The sequence below is a fragment of the Carcharhinus amblyrhynchos genome, chromosome 19 (assembly GCF_965287045.1).
Source record: "Carcharhinus amblyrhynchos chromosome 19, sCarAmb.v2.hapA, whole genome shotgun sequence".
In the NCBI taxonomy this organism is placed as follows: Eukaryota; Metazoa; Chordata; class Chondrichthyes; order Carcharhiniformes; family Carcharhinidae; genus Carcharhinus; species Carcharhinus amblyrhynchos.
The window spans coordinates 49,754,712-49,775,348 of record NC_137342.1 but is presented as its reverse complement, the minus strand read 5'-3'; the positions used below and the strand labels follow the sequence as shown (position 1 = coordinate 49,775,348).

Here is a 20,637-nt window from a genome sequence, read left to right as displayed (position 1 = left end):
TATCCCACCCTGGAGCTTTGGCTGGCTGTTTATAAAATTTCTTCTCTTTAGAAGTTATCCTTTTGTATCACCCCACTGATCTCTGATAAACAATGTTTCTGATATGGCAATTCACACCTCAGTTTCTCTGGATGTCTGCTAATCTTGTTACTGGGCAAATGATAGAACATAGAACATTACAGCGCAGAACAGGCCCTTCGGCCCACGATGTTGCGCCAACCAGTTAAAGAACAGTGACCCTCTAACCTAAACCAAACCCTTTCCATCCATAAACCTATCCACGGATCTCTTAAACGCCCCCAAACTAGGCGCATTTACAACTGCAGCAGGCAGGACATTCCAATTCCTCACCACCCTCTGGGTAAAGAACCTACCCCTGACATCCGTCCTATAACTACCACCCCTTAATTTAAAGCTATGCCCCCTCGTGCTAGCTTTCTCCATCCGAGGAAAAAGGCTATCACTGTCCACCCTATCCAAACCTCTAATCATCTTATATGTTTCAATAAGGTCCCCTCGCAGCCGCCTTCTTTCTAACGAAAACAACCTCAAATCCCTCAGTCTGTCCTCATAGGACCTCCCCCTCCATACCAGGCAACATCCTGGTAAACCTCCTCTGCACCCTCTCCAAAGCCTCCACATCCTTCCTATAATGTGGGGACCACAACTGCACACAATACTCCAAGTGCGGCCTCACCAGAGTTTTGTACAGTTGCAACATGACGCTGCGGCTCCTAAATTCAATCCCCCTACCAATAAACGCCAAGACACCGTATGCCTTCCTAACAACCCTATCTACTTGATTCCCAACTTTCAGGGATCTATGTATACATACACCTAGATCCCTCCGTTCATCCACACTATTCAGAGTCCTACCGTTAGCCCTATACTCAACACATCTGTTATTCCTACCAAAGTGAATTACCTCACACTTTTCCGCATTAAACTCCATCCGTCACCTCTCGGCCCAGCTCTGCAACTTGTCCAAGTCTCCCTGTAGACTAAGACACCCTTCCTCACTATCAACCACACCTCCGACTTTGGTGTCATCAGCAAATTTACTAATCCACCCAGCTATACCCTCATCCAGATCATTTATAAAAATTATAAACAGCAGTGGCCCCAAAACAGATCCTTGAGGCACACCACTCGTAACTGAACTCCATGTCGAATACTTACCATCAACCACCACCCTCTGTCTCCTGTCCGCCAGCCAATTCCTAATCCAATTTCCTGAATCACCCTCAATCCCATACATCTGCAATTTCTGTAGATATCTCATTATCCCTCTAGACGCCTGTTAACCTTGTTACTTATTTCTTATTTTCAGTTTCCCCTCAAGTTCACTGTTAATCTCATTAACTTTCAAATTCCTTACACCTTCTTAACCACTTTTATCTACCAGGACTTGAACTCCACAATCCTCTGGTCCTCTGCCCTTCTCAGTATTTATTGAATATTCCCTTGTCTTGTTAGCCTTTCCCAGATACCTCATTGTTCTCTGGATAGAGCTCCATTTGCCACTTTTTCTCCTGTGGGTTTCCCACCCAGCAAATCAGGTTAAAAGTGTCCCCCTCTCCCTGCCCCCTTGCGAGAAGTGGGTGAGGTTCATAGAATCTATGAACTGGGCGGCAAGGTAGCACGGTGGTTAGCACTGCTGCTTCACAGCTCCAGGGTCCTGGATTCAATCCCCAGCTTGGGTCACTGTGTGGAGTTTGCACATTCTCTTTGTGTCTGCGTGGGTTTCCTCCGGGTGCTCCGGTTTCGTCCCACAGTCCAAAGATGTGCGGGTTAGGTTAATTGGTCCTGCTAAGAAATTGCCCCTTAGTGTTCAGGGATGTGTAGGTTAGAGAGATTAGTGGGTGTAGTATGTAGGGATTGGGTGGGATTGTGTTCGGTGCAGACTCGATGGGCCGAAGGGCCTCTTTCTGCACTGTAGGGTTCTATGATTCTATGAACCCCTACAACAATTCCATCTCCATAACGCCACATATTTACCCTGCTAATTCCCCCCGTGAAACCAGGGCAAATTTAGCATAGCCGATCAACCTAACCTGCTCATCTCTGGAGGGCATGGGCAAAGCAGGAGCACCCATGTAGACATGGGGAGAATGTACAAACTCCAAGCAGACAGTGACCCAAGCCAGGAATCGAACCCTGGGCCCCTGGCGCTGTGAGGCAGCAGTGCTAACCGACAGAATTGGGAGACAGGTTACAACAGAATGCAGCGTGTATGTGAACCTCACACAGTCACGAGTGCTGACCAGAATTCACCCAGCGCATACCTCATTGATGAGGCATTGTCAGCCTGTCACAGCTCAGTGAACAGCCGTCCCAGAGTGAGTCAGCGCCGCGAGGAAAGGAGAGAAAACAAGGAAAACATTGTGGGGGATCCTGAGTGTGGGAATGAAGAGCAGACTCCACTCTGCAAAACATGCAGTGATGGCCTTACACTTGTTTTTGGTGGTCTGTAATGAAAAGCAGCAAGTATTCATGGCTCAGAATGCCCTCTGCTTTGGCAGCCGCTATCAAATAAACTTTGACTCAAAGGGAAGTTACATTACCCCTCTCACGTTCACAGTGCCATTCATTTTCAGGTTTAAATGAAACCTCATCTTGTGGGTGTAGATTGTGGGTTTTTTTTGGATGCATTAGATTACAAGCACTTCCAGCTCTCCATTGTTCCCTGTGAACTGCTCGAGTGGTAGAAGTGATTTAAGCTTTCAAATTAAAGAGCCGTGTTCACAAATTAAGCTGCGCCCCAATCACTTCCTCCTCCCGGATTTAAATTGAAAACACGGGGGCACAGTCTCGGGAGAGGGATTCGATCCTGAGGTGAGGAGAAAGTATTTCACTCAAAGAGTTGTGAATCTTTGGAATTCTGCACCCAAGATGTGGCTGCTCTGTTGTTGAATAGATTTAAGACCGGGATAGACCAATTTCTGATCTCAGGGAATTAAGGGAGATAGGAAATAGGCGGGAAAGTGGAAACCCAATCTCAGCCATGATCACATTGAATGGGGCAGCAAGCTTGATGGGCCGAGTGGCTCCTTCTTTTGCTTGTGGGGGCCACTCTTTGACGGATTTACATCTGGTCAGTGGCTGGCACATCCGAGAATTGGCTAACAAATCAATTCCTTAAACAGAAGCCCATTCACGCTGACACAGTGGTTAGCACGGCTGCCTCACAGCGCCAGGGACTGGGGTTCGATTCCCAGCTTGGGTCACTGCCTGTGCGGAGTTTGAACGTTCTCCCTGTGTCTGCGTGGGTTCCCTCTGGATGCTCCGGTTTCCTCCCACAGTCCGAAAGATGTGCTGGTTAGATGCATTTGCCGTGCTAAATTCTCTCTGAGTATCCGAACAGGTGTTTGAGTGTGACGACTCAAGGAATTTCACAGTAACTTCATTGCAGTGTTAATATAAGCCTTACTTGTGACTAATAAATAAACTTTAAACATTAAGGTTGAGATTTGATAGGGGCTTTCATAATCATGAAGGGTCTGGACAGAAGCAACAGAGAGAAAATATTTCCATTGACAGAAGGGTAAGATCCAGAGGTAGAAACTCAGCGGGTCTGACAGCCTCTGTCAAAGAGGAACAGAATTAACAAAGAACAAAGAAAATTACAGCACAGGAACAGGCCCTTCGGCCCTCCAAGCCTGCACCGACCATGCTGCCCGACTGAACTAAAACCCCCTACCCTTCCGGGGACCGTATCCCTCCAGTCCCATCCTATTCATGTATTTGTCAAGGCGCCCCTTAAAAGTCACTACCGTAACCACTTCCACTACCTCCCCCAGCAGCGAGTTCCAGGCACCCACCACCCTCTGTGTAAAAAAAACTTGCCTCGTACATCTCCTTTAAACCTTGCCCCTCGCACCTTAAACCTGTGCCCCCTAGTAATTGACTCTTCCACCCTGGGAAAAAGCTTCTGACTATCCACTCTGTCCATGCCTCTCATAACCGTGTAGACTTCTGTCAGGTCTCTCCTCAACATCCAATGTTACGGTGAGAACAAACCTAGTTTCTCCAGTCTCTTATAGCTGATGCCCTCCCCTCCATACCAGGCAACATCCTGGTAAATCTTTTCTGTACCCTCTCCAAAGCCTCCACATCCTTCTGGCAGTGTGGCGACCAGAATTGAACACTATATTCCAAGTGTGGCCTCACTAAGGTTCTATAAAGCTGCAACGTGACTTGCCAATTTTTAAACTCAGTGCCCTGGCTGATGGAGGCAAGCATGCCGTATGCTTTCCTGACTCCCTTCTCCGCCTGCATTGTCACTTTCAGTGACCTGTGTATCTGTACGTCCAGATCCCTCTGCCTATCAATACTTTTAAAGGTTCTGCCATTCACTATATATTGCCCATCTGTATTAGACCCTCCAAAATGCATTACCTCACATTTGTCTGGAAGCTTTCTGGCTGTTCACATTGGTGATTTTTTCCAGTCTCACAGACGTTGCACCCTCACCGTGGGTTTGCCGACACCATGGGGCACATTCAATTAGAAATCCCGTTCACAACGGTGGCACCAGAAGACCCTGCTGCTGGCCAATGGCAGCAAGCCTCCCGTCGCTGCTGGCCAATGGCAGCAAGCCTCCCGTCGCTGCTGGCCAATGGCAGCAAGCCTCCCGCCGCTGCTGGCCAATGACAGCAAGCCTCCCGCCGCTGCTGGCCAATGACAGCAAGCCTCCCGCCGCTGCTGGCCAATGACAGCAAGCCTCCCGCCGCTGCCGGCCAATGACAGCAAGCCTCCCGTTGCCATGGCGCGCACAGGCCCGCCCTGTGTTTCAGGTCCGTGTGACTCTTCCTTGCAGTTGGAGGTGACTGGCAAAAGAACCAGTGGTGGCGTGAGGCAAATCTTTCTTAAGCAGCAAGTGGTTGGGATGTGGAATGTGGGTGTGATGGAGGCAGATCCAATGTTGGCTTTCGGAAGGGGATTAGATAAACACTGGAAAGATGAGAAGTTGCTGGGTTGTGGAGAAAGGCTGGGAAAGTGGGATGAGCTGATTGGCTGGTGCAGACACTGGGCAAAAGTTTGATGGGCCAAATGGCCTCCTTCTGTGCTGTAACCATCCTGTAATTTCATGTTGCTGAATTCCTCTGTTGGCCATCCTGTATCCATGTCTCTTTGACCCCCTGAACCTGAATGAGTGGGCGATGTCAGTGTTAAAATCACATCCAGTGACCTCTCGGCTCAGTGAGTCTGAGCGAATGGGACAAGTGGAAAGCTGTGACAGAAATGTGAATACTTCAGTTACACTCCCAAAAACCAAAGTGATGTTCATTCCACAAACCAGGCTCAGTGTAAATACCCAGACAGCACTCAGTTCCACTTCACCAGCCCACACACTGTCACTGCTGAAATCAAACACCAACTCTTCCTCTGCGTATCTCTGCATCACCTGCCTTTTCCCATGTGTATTTCCAAAGACAAATTATTCTTCTAGCTGACTGAGAATGCCTCAATACTCAGAGAGAAACTGTGACTCTCCGGATAAAGCTTCACTTGTCATTTACCACACGACAAACATCTTATCCTCTCAAAATTATCTCCTCTTCTGAAGACAATATTTATCGAGAAGGGAAATTCTCCAGGACAGGGGCTGACCAGCAGACCAGTGCTGCCAGAGGGCCAGTGCTGCCAGTGTTTTGATGGGATCCTAAACAGAGTGGTTTACCCTCTCAGATTGAAGTTTACAGCATGGAAACAGGCCCTTTGGCCCAACTTGTCCAGTTTTGTCACTAAGCTCGTCCCAATTGCCCTGATTTGGGCCACATCCCTCTACATCCATCTTAACCATACAACTGTCTAAACACATTTTAAAAGACAAAATTATACCCACCTCTACTACTACCTCTGGCAGCTTGTTCCAGACATTCACCACCCTCTGTGTGAAAAAAATTGCCCCTCTGGACCCTTCTATATCTCTCCACTCTCACCTTAAACCTGTACCCTCTAATTTTAGACTCCTCTACCTTTGGGAAAAGATATTGGCTATCCAGCTGATCTATGCCTCTATTTTATAGACCTCTGTAAGATCACCCCTTAGTCTTCTACGCTCCAGAGAAAAAAAGTCCCAATCAATCCAGCCTCACCTTATAGCTCAAACATGATGACTGTAAAAACACTGATGGGAGGGGAGCAGGGGAGTTCTCCTCACCGTCCTGGTCAATATTTATCCCTCAATCAATATCATCATAAAAGCAGACTCTCCCTCTCTGTTCATTGTCATGTTGCTGTTTGTGGGATCTTGCTGTGCACAGTTGGTGAGATGAGAGTGTTTGATCTGGACTTAAAGGCAGGATTTGGCCCAGTGTGGCACCAAGGAGCCAATAGGAATCGGGTGGGGGTGGGGGGGGGACTCTCCGCTGGTTAGAGTGATACCTGGCACAAAGGAAGACGGTTGTGATGGTTGGAAGTCAATCATCTCAGCTCCAGGGCATCAGCGCCCGAGATCCTCAGGGCAGTGCCCTAGAAATGGGCATTAAATCCCAAGAATGAATGAAACATGATTTTTGAAAATTAGCTGCTGTGTTTCTGACATCACAACATTGAGCACATTTCAGAAAGGAATTGGGAACATGCTTGGGTTGTGGAAAGTGCTATAGAGTTGCGAGATTGTCTGTTATTGATTCATTTCTTTAGGATATACAGTGTGGTGACACTGGGCAGCTGGCACGGGGAGAGTCGACAGGAATCGACCATTGGATTGTAAACTCAGTGCTTGTTTTGTACCATTGTTGCTCAATCACACGTGCAGCCTCTGCCTTGAATCTCACAGGGACACATCTGACGGAATGCTGGAGGCAGCTGTATTCTCCAGTACGAGTAAACATAAAGTGGGATTTATTTTTAATCACTGGAATAACAGCCAGTGTAAAGCCAGCTGAATAGGAGGGGCCTGTTTGAAAACTGATGGAAACTTCCTGTGTAATCCCAGAGCCAGTGTTACAGTTTGTTTGGTTTGCTGACACAAAGCTCTGGTTTCCTCCCAGGGACACATGTGCCAAGAACCTCCAGATGTTGCACCCTGTTTCCAATCTACCCACGCTGTAAAATCCGAGGTGACGCAGGAACTGCCTTTCCCAAAGGTCCCTGAGTATGATGTTGAGAAACAAGAGTCATCCACTCTCCTGGGATTGCACTGATTTACCACCAGGACTGAGAGAGTTCAGTTATCTAGAGAGACTGGATAGAGTCACAGAATCCCTACAGTGCAGAAAAAGGCCATTCGGCCCATCGAGTCTGCACTGACCACAATCCCACCCAGGCCCTGTCCCCATAACCCCATGCAGTTACCCTAGCTGGTCACCCTGACACTAAGGGACAATTTCGCACGGCCAATCCACCTAACCCGCGCATCTTTGGAGTGTGGGAGGAAACCGGAGAACCCAGAGGAAACCCACACAGACACGGGGAGAACATGCAGACGCAGCACAGACAGAAACACAGGCCAGGAATTGAACCCGGGTCTCTGGCACAGTGAGGCATGATGTGGAGGTGCCGGCATTGGACTGGAGTAAAGTCTCACAACACCAGGTAAAAGTCCAACAGGTTTATTTGGTAGCAAAAGCCACTAGCTTTTGGAGCGCTGCTCCTTCGTCAGACGATTGGGGGGTTCTGATCACAAACAGGGCGCATAAAGACCCTCCTGAACACAATGATTCAACAAAAGGAAATCTGAAAACCTCACCTACTGACACTGCAGAACTTTGGCTCCCGATTGCCTCACTCCAAGTTCCGTGTTATACATTCTTTCTCTTCCTTACGTTCTAAAGCAGTTCCCTTTCTTAAAGAGTGGAGTTGGTACTTATTGAGATGGCTTGGCTGGCTGACGTGAGTTACATCACTCTCCAGCAGGGAGAGTAAAGTCAGTGTACGGATACTCACAGGGAACGCAGTTTCCAGCTTCCAAACACCAGCTAAACATTCAGATAAATCCCCATTCAACTACCCGCCAAAATAACTGGAAAAGGGGGTTTCAGTAGTTGACTGACTATATGCCGAGGAACTTTTTAAACTTGACCTCCTTCTTCAGTTACATCACAGACGAAATGTTGTGTGACTGCCTCACTGCCACAGTCTGACTGGCAGTTTGTGTTTCTTAGTAGTGTTTTAGAGGGTTGGCCTATTAGACAGTAGGAGTTTAGGGGGCCAAATGAGAGCTTTTTAACTCTTTGCAATCTACAAGACAGTTAAGTTTTAAGTTTATTTACTGATATCACAAGTAGGCTTACATTAACACTACAATGGAATTATTGTGAAAATCCCCTAGTTGCCACACTCCGGCACCTGTTCAGGTACACTCAGGGAGAATCGAGCATGGCCAACACACCTAACCAGCACATCTTTCGGATTTGATTCGATTTATTATTGTCACATGTATTAACATACAGTGAAAAGTATTGTTTCTTGTATGCTATACAGACAAAACATACCGTTCATAGAGAAGGAAACAAGACAGTGCAGAACGTAGTGTTACAGTCATAGCGAGGGTGTAGAGAAAGATTAACTTAATGCGAGGTAGGTCCATTCAAAAGTCTGACAGCAGCAGGAAGAAGTTGTTCTTGAGTCGGTTGGTACGTGACCTCAGACTTTTGTATCTTTTTCCCAACAGAAGAAGGTGGAAGAGAGAATGTCCGGGGTGTGTGGGGTCCTAAATTATACTGACTGCTTTGCCGAGGCAGCGGGAAGTGTCGACGGAGTCAGTGGATGGGAGGCTGGGAGACTGTGGGAGGAAATCGGAGCACCCGGAGGAAACTCACACTGACATGCGGAGAGCGCGCAGACTCCACATAGACAGTGATCCTTGCTGGGAATCGAACCCGGGCCCCTGACACTGTGAGGCATAATCACGGCCACTGTGAACAGCAAGAAATGAACAGTGACTTGGGCCAGTCACGTGGGAATGGGTTGAAAACTCTGGGTGTGTAACTACCAGCGATAGATTTCACACTTCTGTTTGAATGAACCTTTACAAATGTTGATACAATCCCGACAGGGTATCCCATGGGAAGGGAATGTGGGTCACAGCATGACCGCTATAGTGTTACAGTCCTATCTCCCATCTATACTCCCAGTTAACAAGTCTGGGAGCAGACAGTTTGAAAGCTGACTCTCTATTTCCTCTTCTGGCTGAGCTCGGCATGAGGAGGGGGGGGGAGTTGCAGCTTTGAACTGGCCCTCCCTCCTAAGCTGCCCCTCACAGCAGCAGCAGCACAGTGTCAGGGGCAACAGTACCTTCACCAAGGAGAGATCAGTCTCCACCCAGACAGGCAGGTACCTGAAAGCAGTGACTTGTTTCTTCTGGCTGTGTTTCATGTTGCAACTGTACAAAACTCTGGTGCGGCCGCACTTGGAGTATTGCGTACAGTTCTGGTCGCCGCATTATGAGAAGGATGTGGAGGCATTGGAAAGGGTGCAGAGGAGGTTTACCAGGATGTTGCCTGGTATGGTGGAAAGGTCTTATGAAGAAAGGACTTGAGGTTATTTTCATTAGAGAGAAGAAGGTTAAGAGGTGACCTAATTGAGGCATACAAGATGATCAGAGGGTTAGATAGGGTGGACAGTGAGAGCCTTTTTCCTTGGATGGAGATGGCTAACACAAGGGGACATAGCTTTAAATTAAGGGGTGGTAATTATAGGACGGATGTCAGAGGTAGGTTCTTTACTCAGAGGGTAGTAAGGTCGTGGAATGCCCTGCCTGCAGCAGTTGTGGACTCGCCAACTTTAAGGGCGTTCAAATGGTCAGTGGATAGGCATATGGATAACATTGGAATAGTTTGGGTTAGAGGATCATTAGATTGGTTCCACTGGTCGGTGCAACATCGAGGGCCGAAGGGCCTGTACTGCGCTGTTATGTTCTATGTGAGTCTTTCCCTCATGGCTGGTGAGGGTTGATGCAGAATAGCCACTCCGAGGGATTATCACAGACCCGCTGATGGAAAACATCAGCAGCATTGTCGCGTTACCAGAGAATCCCCCGCGGGATGTGGGCACCTCCCGCGAATCGCAGAGGGATGCTTTCTGTGATGATTTCAGCCAGGCTAATGAGGTTGGCTTGGTAGAATATGAACCACCTGATGCATCCTAATTGATGGTTCAATCAGGGAGCCTCATGCTCCCTATTTAAAGCAGGTCTGTCAGACTCTCAGCCTGCATTCGGCAGGGAGCGACTGGAGAGCTGGCTGTGTGCAGATGTATGGTGTAAATAAAGTAACTTGGAGATGGGACTTTCACCTCTGGGGAGTTATTACACTTTCCTTCATTAAAAGTGACTTATAAACACACCAGCAATGGTGCTGCTCTGGCCTTGCCCCAGCTCCCTGTACCAATGGTGTTTGCCCTGGCGTAAACCTCTGTCAGATATTGGGTAGAGGGTCTTTTTTTTTACTGATTTACTGACGCTGTTTACAGCGTCCATCACAGTGTGAAGGCTGTTTTAGCAATGTTGTTGTACTAAACAACTTAGCAACAACAGGAAGTATTTAATAAGCATCCTGACAACTGATCATTCCATTGATTGTCGCAAATCTTCAGTTGTCTGTCCTTTGGTAAATTTTTCAGGTAGAGTGTTCCCATCCACCCCGCCTGGACCTAGTCTGTCCAGCAAGATTGACCCACTGCTGAGCTAAGTGTCTCTGTTTAAAGGGGGAAGTGCCTGGAGTGTTTGTTAATTCAATCAAAGCAATGAAAGACCAATCCTTCTCCTTGTCCTTTCTCGCCCGGCCTGCGATAACGACAGGGGCCAGTGCTGGGGTGGGCAGTGGGGTCAGCGAGAGGTGAATAACCCTGCTAGGCCAGAGCACGTGGGAACCTTATGAATCTCGCTTCAGCTGAGAACGCTGGCATTCTGTGTGCACTCGACTGGCCGCTGATACAGAGTGAAAAGGAGGAAGCCAAGAGATCAGCAAAAGGATGATCTGTCCCTGAAGCCTCGCTGTGAGACCGGTGTCACAGATCTGGCTGCGGGATGGGTCCGCGCTCCAGCATCCAGGACTTACCACTTTCACCGCGGCGCATACACATGAGCGCCCATGAATTGCAGCCAGCTCTTTTGTAGGGGACAATTCCGCATGCAAGACCCTCCCTCGCAGGAGGGAGGCTGACTCTCCGTGGCCTCACGTTGTTTTGTGGTGGGTAAAGTTTGGTGGACCAGCCCGTGAGGTCTTATAATCCGAGGGTTGCCTTTTCGTCCGGAGATTTCTAACAGGGCTGTCGGAGTGAAAAGGGGTCCCTGTGAAACTAGGTAAAGTTTCATTTACCTCCCTGCGTCAGTTGTTAGTCTGGTATCGGTTTTCACAGCTGAATCGCTTTTATTCCAAATGAAAAGTTTCTTTGAAGCAAGGCGAACGGGGAAGAGGGAGGCTTTGTGGAGGCAGCTCCATTGAAGCAGCACAGCGTAAGCTGGCCTCTTCATTTCCCTCCAAGAATTTTAACTTTGCTTGTTCATTTCTCTCACAGGAACTGATTGAGGTCGACACTGAGGCTATTTTTGAATTGGCTGCATACATACTACAGGTAAGAACATTAAAGTTTAGTCCATGTGTGTACCTGGCATGCAAAATTTGCTACGTGTTCTGATGTGTGCAACTGATTAAAAAATGGTAGTTGAGAATACTGGTTAACTGCTGTGTGTGAGGAGCACTGAGGGGGAGTGCTTTATGCAGTAAAATTTAGCACCTCAGCGCTAAACCTCTGGAGCTTTTAGAACAGAATGGCAAAAGTTGACAAAATTGCACACCCTTCACAAAATCTTTAACCGCGATTGAGGGGGGGGGATTTTCTCATCCCGCCTGCCACAGGAATTGTAGCAGGTTGGAGGGAGCGGATCACGCAAAGGACCTCGGGTGGGACATTCCAGTTTTGGGGGGAGCGTGGCTGGAATACCCCACCCAAGATCTGCTCCGAGGTTTAGAGTCATAGAGGTCTACAGCGTGGAAACAGGCCCTTTGGCCCAACTTCTCCATGCCATCCCTTTTTTTTTAAATCACTAAGCCAGTCCCAGTTGCCCGCTGTGCAAAAACAGTTTATTAAACAGCGAGGATATTGCATTTGCCAGTTCCATTTTTGTCTCTTCCTTTTTCTGCCTCAGCCCAGTTGTTTTAACTTATTGAATGAAAGGCTCGCGGAGTCTCTTCTTGATTCACTGACACTGGCTGATGTGGTCAGCAGAAACGACAGTGAACTTATCTGCCCAATCTCATTGTTCATCTGCACCAATTAATCCCAGTAATTTATCAGATCCAGCGGGGACACAGTTGTCCTGGAACTGTCGAATGCAGCAAATTCTCCCTCCTCACCGATCTGTTTGAAGGGAAGTGCAGAGGAAGTGCGGTTGTAATTCGTAATGAATATCTAAAGCTTTACATCAACATCGTTAGAACAATCCAGCGACAGACAGAGAAAGGAATTGCTTCACAGCATAACTTAAAGCTGCAGGGTAACTTAACCACAACTGCCAGCACTCATTAAACATCACCAGGAAAGACCCACCGGGTGTATCTTTGAATTTATCATTCGGCACGTGTTAATAAGCAGAAATGTGAAGGTATCTGCTGAGATTTAAAGATTGAAGCAGCTTCAGCTCCTGACAATAGTTCTTTGAGCCCTGAGCTTCTCAAACAACATACTTCTTAAATAAGTTATTATTTATAACCATAAGAGGGACAGATTTCAATTTCTTATGCCTGTTGCTGTAATTTGAACATTTCTTTCCGTGAAAGGGTCAGAGTCCCTGCAGTTACTGTGTGAGACTTTCTCGTGGAGTTTGACTGCCGTGTAAAGCTGGGATAGGCATTCTGGTATTTAAACCGTCTACTTTCTCCTGCGCGCTGAAGTCCTGATGGCAGCTGCAATATCGGAGCTGGACCCAGTGAGATAGGTCTGCACGGGGGAAACCTATCAAACCCCTCTGATATCACCCTGTGAGAATACCAACCCAACTATCTCCCCCTTCCAGCAGGAAAAGGATTTTGAAATGAGCCAGTACCCTGGCCTCAACCGTCCCAGCCACTAATGGGTCTGTACTCCTTGGAGTTTAGAAGGATGAGGGGGGATCTTATTGAAGCCTACAGGATACTGCGAGGCCTGGATAGAGTGGACGTAGAGAGGATGTTTCCACGAGTCGGAAAAACTAGAACCAGAGGGCACAACCTCAGGCTAAAGGGACGATCCTTTAAAACCGAGATAAGGAGGAATTTCTTCAGCCAGAGAGTGATAAATCTGTGGAACTCTTTGCTGCAGAAGGCTGTGGAGATCAGGTCATTAACTGCTTTTAAGACAGAGATAGATAGGTTCTTGATTAATAAGGGGATCAGGGGTTATGGGGAAAAGGCAGGAGAATGGGGATGAGAAAAAAAACAACCATGACTGAATGGCAAAGCAGACTCGATGGGCCGAGTGGCCTAATTCTTATGGTCTTATAATCTCCTCTGGGTAAAGAAACACTCATAGACCTTTCACATAAACTTAGGCTTCACAAACCTTTTTATTCGTTCATAGATGTAGGCGTCGCTGGCTGGACCAGCATTTATTGCCCATCCCTCAGGGCAGTTGAGAGTCAACCACACTGCTGTGGGTCTGGAGTCAGAGGTAGGGAGGAAACAGGTAAGGACAGCAGATCCCATTCCCTAAAGGACATGAGAGAACCAGATGAGTTTTTCTGACAATCAACAATGGTTTCATGGTCATCAGCAGATTCTTAATTCCAGACTTTTTATTGAATTCAAATTTCACCATCTGCCGTGGTGGGATTCGAATTCTGGGTCTGTGGAATATTGGTCTAGTGACAATGCCATTATGCCACTGCCTCCCTTTGTCCTGCTGCGTAGCAACTGCTGGAAGTATTTCTTCAGGCTTACTTTATTACTTATCTCATATGACTGAAGATCCATTCTGAAGATATCGTTCTCGATCCAAAGAGCCAGGTTATATCATTGCTACTTAAAGCCCATCCTTCTGACATAAGGGGTTACTTATTCTCCTCTGTCCCTCTGCTGTCAAGCTGTCTACATTGGTTTACAGGATTGAACAGAGGAGTTCAGATATTAAGTATCATTTCTGGATCTGTACAGTACCTTAACTCGCACCATGTTCCATTCACTGCCCTCCTTGTGCTCAGTAACCTACATCAAAACCTGGTCTAGCAATATCTCCATTTTAAAAATCTCATCCAAACCCTCCATGGCGCATCCCCGTCTGTTCCTGTCATCTCTTCCAGCGCACAAAGCTCTGAGATGCAGGGCAGAGATTGGTGCAGTGATACTGTCACTGAAACAGTAACCCAGCAGCTGAGGCTAATGCTGTGGGGGCATGGGTTCAAATCTCACCACGACAGCTGGTGGAATTTAAATTGAATTGACCAATCTGGGATTGGAATATAGTCCCAGTAATGGCGACCATGACAACTAACATCAATTGTCGTAAAAACCCATCTGGTTCACTAATGTTCCTTTCGAGAAGGAACTCTGCCATTCTTCCCTCACCTTGCCTACGTGTGACTCCAAATCCACAGCAATGTAGTTGACTGCCCTTGGAAATGGCCAAACAGTTCTTCAGCAGTTAGGGTTGGGCAACAAATGTTGGCCTTGTCAATAAATCTCTGCACTCCTCCAATTCTGGCCTTTAGAGCACCCCTGATTGGTGGCCGTGTCTTCAGCTGTATTCTGGGAAACGAGCCTGGACAAGCGAATGATCTCAGTGAGGAACCACCTCCGGAGCACTGGTCACAATTCGATAAGTTTCAAGATACATTTAGAAAAGGATGGACGTACTCCCAGAGTGAAAGTACGAAACTGGGGGAATGCTAACAGCGACAGTATTAGGCAGGAGCGAGGAAATGTAAACTGGGGGGCGGCTGTTTGAGGGTAAATCCACTTCCGATATGTGGAGTGTTTTAAAAGTCAGTTGTTAACAATTCAGGACAGGTATGCCCCTGTAAAAATGAAAGATAAAGATGGCAAGATTCAGGAACCTTGGGTGACGAGAGAGATTGTGAGCTTTAGTAAAGAAGAAGGAGGCATGCATAAATTTTAGAAAATTGAAAAGGGATAAGGCTCTTGAGGAACACAAAGATAGCAGGAAAGAGCTTAAACAGGGACTTAGGAGGGCAAAAAGGGGCCATGAATGGTCCTTGGTAGGCAGGATTAAGGAGAATCCCAAGGCTTTTCATGTGTACATAAGGAGGAAAAGGGTAGCTAAGGAAAGGGTAGGTCCCCTCGAGGACAGTAGAGGGAATTTGTGTGTGGAGCCAGATGAGGAGGGTGAGGTCCTTAATGAGTGCTTTGCACCAGTATTCACGAAGGAGAAGGATATGGTGGATGGTGAGTGTAGGAAGGAGGATGTTGACATTCTAGAACTTGTTGAGATAAAAAGGGAGGAAATATTGGAGATTTTGAAGAACATTAAGATGGACAAGTTCCCAGGGCCAGATAGGGTCTATCGCATAATACTGAGAGAGGCGAAGGAAGAAATTGATGAGGCCTTGGCCAAAATCTTTGCACCCTCTTTTGCCATAGGCGAGGTACCAGAGAATTGGAGAGTAGTTAACACTGTTCCTCTCTTTAAGAAGGCCAGAAGAGACAATCTGGGAAATTAGGGACTGGGAGCCTTACATCAGTGGTGGGAAAATTATTCGAGAGGATTCTTAGGGACAGCATGTACTCGCATCTGGAAGAGAATGGGCTTATTAGCGATAAGCAGCATGGTTTGTGAAGGGGCGGTCATGTCTCACAAATTTGATTGAGTTCTTTGAGGAAGTGACAAGCAAAATTGACCAGGGCAGGGCAGTGGATGTTGTCTACATGGACTTTAGTAAAACCTTTGATAAGGTTCCTCGTGGCAGGCTGATACAGAAGATGAAGTCATATGGGATCTGCGGTAAGATGGATACAAAACTGGCTTGGGCATAGAAAGCAGAAAAAGTAGCAGTGGAAGGGAACTTTTCATAGAATCATAGAAAGCCTATAGTGCAGAAAGAGGCCCTTCGGCCCATCGAGTCTGCACCGACCACAATCCCACCCAGGCCCTACGCCCATATCCCTACATATTTACCCACTAATCCCTCTAACCTAAGCATCCTAGGACACTAAGGGGCAATTTTAGCATGGCCAATCAACCCAACCCACATATCTTTGGACTGTGGGAGGAAACCGGAGCACTCAGAGGAAACCCTTGCAAACATGAGGAGCATGTACAAACGCCACACAGACAGTGACCTGAGCCGGGATTCAAACCCAGGTTCCTGGAGCTGTGAAGCAACAGTGCTAACCACTGTGCTATTGTGCTGCCCTCCAACTGGAGGTCTGTGACAATCGGTGTTCCACAAGGATCAATGCTGGGGCCTCTGTTGTTTGTAATATATATAAATGATTTGGAAGAAAACTTAGGTGATCTTATTAGTAAATTTGCAGATGATACAAAAATTGGGGCTGTAGCGGAGAGTGAGGAGGATTGTCAGAGGACACAGCAGGATATAAATTGGCTGGAAGCCTGGGTCGAAAGATGGCAGATGGAATTTAACCGGGTAAATGTGAGGTGATGTGATTTGGAAGGTCTACTGCAGAAGGAAAGTATACAGTAAGTGGTAGAGCCCTTAGAAATATTAGCATACAGAGGGACGTAGGTGTACAGATCTATGTGGCCCAGAAGGTGGCAACTCAGGTGGACAAGGTGCTCAAAAAGGCATATGGCACGCTGGCCTTCATCAGTCAGGGTGTGGAGTATAGGAATTGAAAATCATCTTGTAGCTGTATAAGATTTTGGTTAGGCTGTGTTAGAGTGTTGTGTACACTTCATGTTGCCACACTACCAAAAGGATGTTGATGCGTTGGAAAGGGCGCAGAAGGGTTTTTCCACCATGTTGCCTGGTTTGGAGGATACGGATTGTAAAGAAAGGTTGAACAAACGTGGATTGTTTTCATTGGAGTGTCAGAGGATGAGGAGGTTTACAAGATTACGACAGGCTTGGATAGAGAGGATAGTCAGAATCTTTTTCCCAGGGTCGAAGGGTCAGTTGCTCAGGGGCATAAGTTGAAAGTGAGAGGGGGAATTTAAGAGGGATGTGAGGGGCAGGTTTTCCACACAGAGTCTGAATGTCTGGAACGCGCTGCTGGAGGAGGTGGTGGAAGCAGATTCTATAACAATGTTCAAGAGGCATCTGGATAGGTACATAAATAGGCAGGAAATAGGGGGATATGGAGCATGTGGAGGCAAGAAAATATTAGAGAGGCATCTGTGTTGGTGCAGGCTTGGTGGGCCAATGGGCCTGTTCCTGTGCTGTACTGTTCTTTGTGAGGATCCTAAGCTGTGGAAAACCTTCCCTAAACCTCTCTGCCTCTCTTTCTCACTCCTCCGAAGCCTACCTCTTTGACGAAACCTTTGATCACCTGCCCAGATGCCACCTCCATATGAGGCTTGGCATCACATTTTTCTTGTTAATGCTGTTGTGAAGCACTTTGGGATGTTTTACTGTTGAACCTCACCCACACCCACAATGCAACAGGCAGCTCACATTCCTGAACACTTTGGAAAATCTTCCCCAGATTCTGTGCAGAGAATCATAGAACCCCTACAGTGCAGAAGGAGGCCATTCAGCCCATCGAGTCTGCACTGACTCTGTGAAAGAGCTTCTTACCCAGGCCCATCCTGTGCCCTATTCTGGTAACCCCGCACCTTTACCCCACTAATCCCCCAAACCTACACATTTTGAGACACTAAGGGGTAATTTAGCATGGCCAATCCCCTTAACCTACGCATCTTAGTATACTACGGAAGATCTGAAGGCATATTGCACACTCGCCTTCATCAATCGGGGTATGGATTACAAAAGCAGAGAGGTCATGTTGGAATTGTATAGAACTTTGGTGGGGTCACAGCTGGAGTACTGTGTGCAGTCCTGGTCACCACATTATAGGAAGGATGTGAACACACTGGAGAGGGTGCAGAGGAGATTCACCGGGATGCTGCCTGGGATGGAGTGTTTAAGTTATAAAGAAGAGTTGGATAGGCTTGGGATGTTTTCTCTGGAGTAGAGAAGACTGAGGGGCGACCTGATCGAGGTGCTCAAAATTATGAGGGGCATGGACAGGGTGGATAGGGAACAGCAGTTCCCCTTAGTTGAAGGGTCAGTTATGAAGGGGAACAAGTTAAAAGTGAAGGATATGAGGGATTAGGGGGGATTTGAGGAAAAACTTTTTTACTAAGGGAATGGTGACAGTGCCTGGGAGGGTGGTGGAGGCGGGATTCCTCATATCCTTTAACAAATAACTAGATGAGTACTTTGGCACATTGTAACATTCAAGGCTCTGGGCCAAGCGCTGGCAAGTGGGATTAAAGTGGGTTGGTCAGGGCATTTCATGCATTGGTGCAAACTCGATGGGCTGAAGGGCCTCTTCTGCATTGTAGTATTCTGTGATCCTGTGATCTTCAGATTCAGTTTGGCTTTTCTTATAATAGGGACATCATCTAACACGCATCATTTATTTTCACATACAAAGTGATGGGTTTAAGGAGAGGTTTATAGGGGATGTGAGGAAATTTATTTTCACCCAGAGAGCAGTGGGTGTGTGGAACTCAGTGCCTGAAAGGGTGGTGGAAGCAGAGGCCCTTGTAACGTTTAAGAAATATTTAGATGTGCGCTTGCAATGCCAAGGTGAACAAGGCTGTGCACCAAGTGCTGGAAAATGGGATTAGAATAATTAGGTGGTTGTCTTTGACTGGCACAGAACTTCCACATGGTGCATGTCCTCATGCATCTGCTGCCCTTGTCCTTCTTGATGTTAGAGGTCACAGGTTTAGATGGTGAGGTGTAGCCCCAGCAATGGCCACTATATCTGGTGGCGCTGCTGAGCTGCTGACCCTTCAATAGTGATCAGGGCCTCCCTCTACTCATAAGAACATAAGAAATAGGAGCAGGAGTAGGCCATCTAGCCCTTCGAGCCTGCCCCGCCATTCAATAAGATCATGGCTGATCTGTCGCTGCTCAGTTCCACTTTCCCGCTTTCTCCCCATAACCCTTAATCCCCTCTCTTATCATTAGCTGCCATTGGTGAAATGTACCTCTGAGTGGCACTGCCTCCCAGGGCAGGGTCATCCCCAGCAGGGGGATTTCAGCCTTCTGGGGCATAAATTTCAGCCCAAAGGTTATTTGGATAATTGTAGAGAAAGCAATGTCAAGTCTTACCGCCCCTAAAGTAACTGGAATGGCACAAAACAACCAACAATGTTCAATCCTAGCAAACAACACTTCCTAAGCTCTGTGGATTTTGTTCTATTACATATATTAAGTTTAATGACATCAATGAGACCCAGGAGGTTGGCCTCTTGGAGTGTGAGCTCCTTGACTGAGGTAATGATTTCCTGCCCAATCAGGGAGTCTCACCTCTGTGTATATCTATTGAGGAGTGTCAGGGATACTGGTACTCCGGATTCTGACTTTGTACCTGAAGCACCCATTGATGTAGAGATAAGTTTGTAAATAAAGGGTATCTGGTGAGAGGACTACGGCCTCTGAGGAGTTGTTTCATTGAGAGATGGGATATTGGCCAGATTTCTCTGTCCTTGGCTGCAGCTGGGATTCTCCCGTCTCGCTGCAGTGAATGGAGATTTGCCTGAACAGCAAATTCTCCATTCTTGCTGGCAGCAGCAGTGAGGCGTGAACTGCCGGAGAATTCATTACGTTTTAGTGATGTTTCGATGACCACGGAGTAAAGAATGCTGAATACACAGTACCAGAGGGTTAGCGCTGCCGTCATTCCTTGAGTCCATGTCAATCCCAGAACACTAAAAACTCGGGATTGTCGATAATACTAAGTCAACACAGCGAGAAACTCACGAGGGTAGATTCAGGTGAAGGGACTGTTGTGATATTGCAGGAATTGGGTGGAAAGTTTAACTAACCAGCAGTCTTCTCTCTTCATCTCTTGCAGGAAGCGAAAGGAGATTATTCAAGGTAAGTTTGAACAAACTGTTTTGTGTGTGACCTGTGATAGATGCTGGGAGGTTTTCTTGGTGATTATGTGCTGAGCATAGTGTACCCTTCAATTGTTTTCAGCCAATGCGTTCATGCAGCTTTTTGTGATGAGGTGGTGCTTTTTATTAATATTCACGGCAAAACTTAAGTGCCTGTAATTGAGTTGTCTTTTAATGTTAATTTTGGAGATGTATCTGCTATCACTGTTCCTTCACTGCATTGCCATTATTTGCCAGTGCCACAGAAACCACAATCATACCTTCCTCGTGTTTGCCGGGACACTCTCAGGAAATGTTGACTTGACAAGAATACCACACAAAGGCTAGTTAACAAAACAGCAGCTAGTGGAATAGGTGGGTCAGTGTCTGCCTGGATTAAAAATGGCCTGAGAACAGAAACCAGCAAGTCTTGATAAATAGTTATTTTTCAGACTGGAGGATGGTGGACAGTGGTGTTCCCCAAGGATCAGTACTAGGATTACTGATACATATGTAGGAATGACAGTGTCAAAATTTGCCAGTTCTGGAGATGTAGCAGAGGATGAAATCGATTATATTGCAACAGGACTCAGTTAGGCTGATAGAACGGGCAGGTGAATGACGGATGGAATTTAACAGAAGGTGATGCATTTCAGCAGAAGGGTCAGGGAGAGGCACCAT

General features: G+C 47.1%; 1 protein-coding gene across 7 annotated transcripts in view; it reads left to right on the top strand.

The window, feature by feature from the left end:
* The window catches only part of frmd4a (FERM domain containing 4A), a 613,918-nt gene that overhangs the window by 466,452 nt on the left and 126,829 nt on the right, over window positions 1–20,637 (top strand). For all 7 annotated transcript variants that reach the window (XM_080207761.1, XM_080207763.1, XM_080207759.1 and 4 more), the window contains exons 6-7: window positions 11,470–11,526; window positions 19,935–19,957. In XM_080207761.1, coding sequence (XP_080063887.1) covers window positions 11,470–11,526; window positions 19,935–19,957 — 80 coding nt within the window. The remainder of the gene's footprint in view (window positions 1–11,469; window positions 11,527–19,934; window positions 19,958–20,637) is intronic.